Below are 1,539 nucleotides of genomic sequence, written 5' to 3' on the forward strand. Positions count from 1 at the left end.
GCATGAGCTAATGATGACAGTGCTGAAGAACGCAATTAACTCAACCCTACACCTGAGGGGTCCAATTGTGGGATGAATGGAGGCATAAGAGGTTGGGAAACATAAGGTGATAGGTGGGACATTATGAGGACTTCAACTAAAAAAATGACAACAGAAATGGAAAAGAGCAATCAGACTTTAACATGAAACAAAATAAAACTGATACCACTCAATGACAGATTGGATGCTTAAAGTGAGCGAGAAAAACTTAAAACCAATCAAGAAAGACTAAGGTTTCCAGATTTAGAACTCAGAGATGGTGATATCATCAACCTACATCAAAAATATAGGAAACAACAAATCACCATGTATATAGTTGTTGCTCATTATTCACAGATTCTTTGTCAATTCACCTATTCAATAAAATTTATTTGTAACTCCAAAACCAGTATTACAGCACTTTTGCAAACAACTGATCTATACAATTTTCTAATTTGCACCAAAGAAATCCTGGACAAAATTTCATGACAAAATATAGAGAGCTAAAAACTGCAAATGAATTCACAGACAGACAAGACAGTATACTATGATGAAGATGATAAAATAAAAACAAGGTATGTGTTTTTCTTGTGTCATTGTGGAACATGAGATAATAACTGCATAGCAAAGCTTCGCATAAAATTGTCCAGACATAATGTGATGTCTGGAATTTTCTTGAATTAATCTGAGAGGTGGAGAAGAGTGGTTGTGGATAGGGGTATAGGTGAAACAAGAGTGGCCAAGAGTTATAATTGTTGAAACTGAGTGATTTAGCGTATGGGGCTTCATGATTCTCTCTGCATTTACACTTATATGCGTGAAGTTTACAAGTGTAAAATAAAAAAATTGACCATTTATGAAGTAACTGCAGACCACAAGTTTGGTAAAGATAGGGACCTCTCTTATTTCTAGGTCCTACCATAGTTCCCAGCAAATATTAGGTACCTAAATATTGATTGGAATGAATGAGCCATTAAAAATGTACACTTAAATCTAATTTGCTAAAGTTGTCTGATTTGAGAAGCTGAATGTTTCAGCAGCACTGTATTCGTTTTACGTTGCTGTCATTAAATCATCACAAACTTTAGCATCTTTAAATAGCACAAATTTATTTTCGCACAGTTCTGGAGGTCAGAAAGTACAGCACAGGTCTCATACTGTGGCTAAAATGAAGATGTCAGCAAGCTGCCTTCCATTCTGGAGGCTCTAAGGAAGAATCCATTCCTACTCATTGGGGTTGCTGGTAAGACTCAGTTCCTTGTGGATGTAGGACTCATGTCCCCACTTTCTTGCTGCGTAAACTGAAGGCATTTCCAAGCTTCTAGAGGTTGCAAGATTCCCTGGCTCCTCCATCTACGGTGCTAGCACCAGCTTCGAATGACTCCTCATGTTGCATCTCTCTGGCCCATTCTTCTGTTTTCCTCATCTCCCTTAAAGGACTTGTGTGATTAGACTGGAACAATAAAGGAAAGTTTCTCCCCATCAAAAGGTCTTTAATTTTAATCACAGCTACAAAATTGC

The 1,539-nt window shown here is 37.3% G+C and overlaps 1 protein-coding gene across 1 annotated transcript in view; it reads right to left on the minus strand.

Annotated features, from left to right (window-relative positions):
• The window catches only part of LOC103598497 (dymeclin-like), a 215,632-nt gene extending 214,261 nt beyond the window's left edge, over positions 1 to 1,371 (minus strand). Inside the window, exon 1 of the mRNA XM_008582492.1 lies at positions 1,247 to 1,371. Coding sequence (XP_008580714.1) covers positions 1,247 to 1,371 — 125 coding nt within the window. The remainder of the gene's footprint in view (positions 1 to 1,246) is intronic.
• Between the last annotated feature and the right edge of the window lie 168 nt (positions 1,372 to 1,539).

Source organism: Galeopterus variegatus, unplaced genomic scaffold, assembly GCF_000696425.1.
Source record: "Galeopterus variegatus unplaced genomic scaffold, G_variegatus-3.0.2 Scaffold2641, whole genome shotgun sequence".
NCBI lineage: Eukaryota > Metazoa > Chordata > Mammalia > Dermoptera > Cynocephalidae > Galeopterus > Galeopterus variegatus.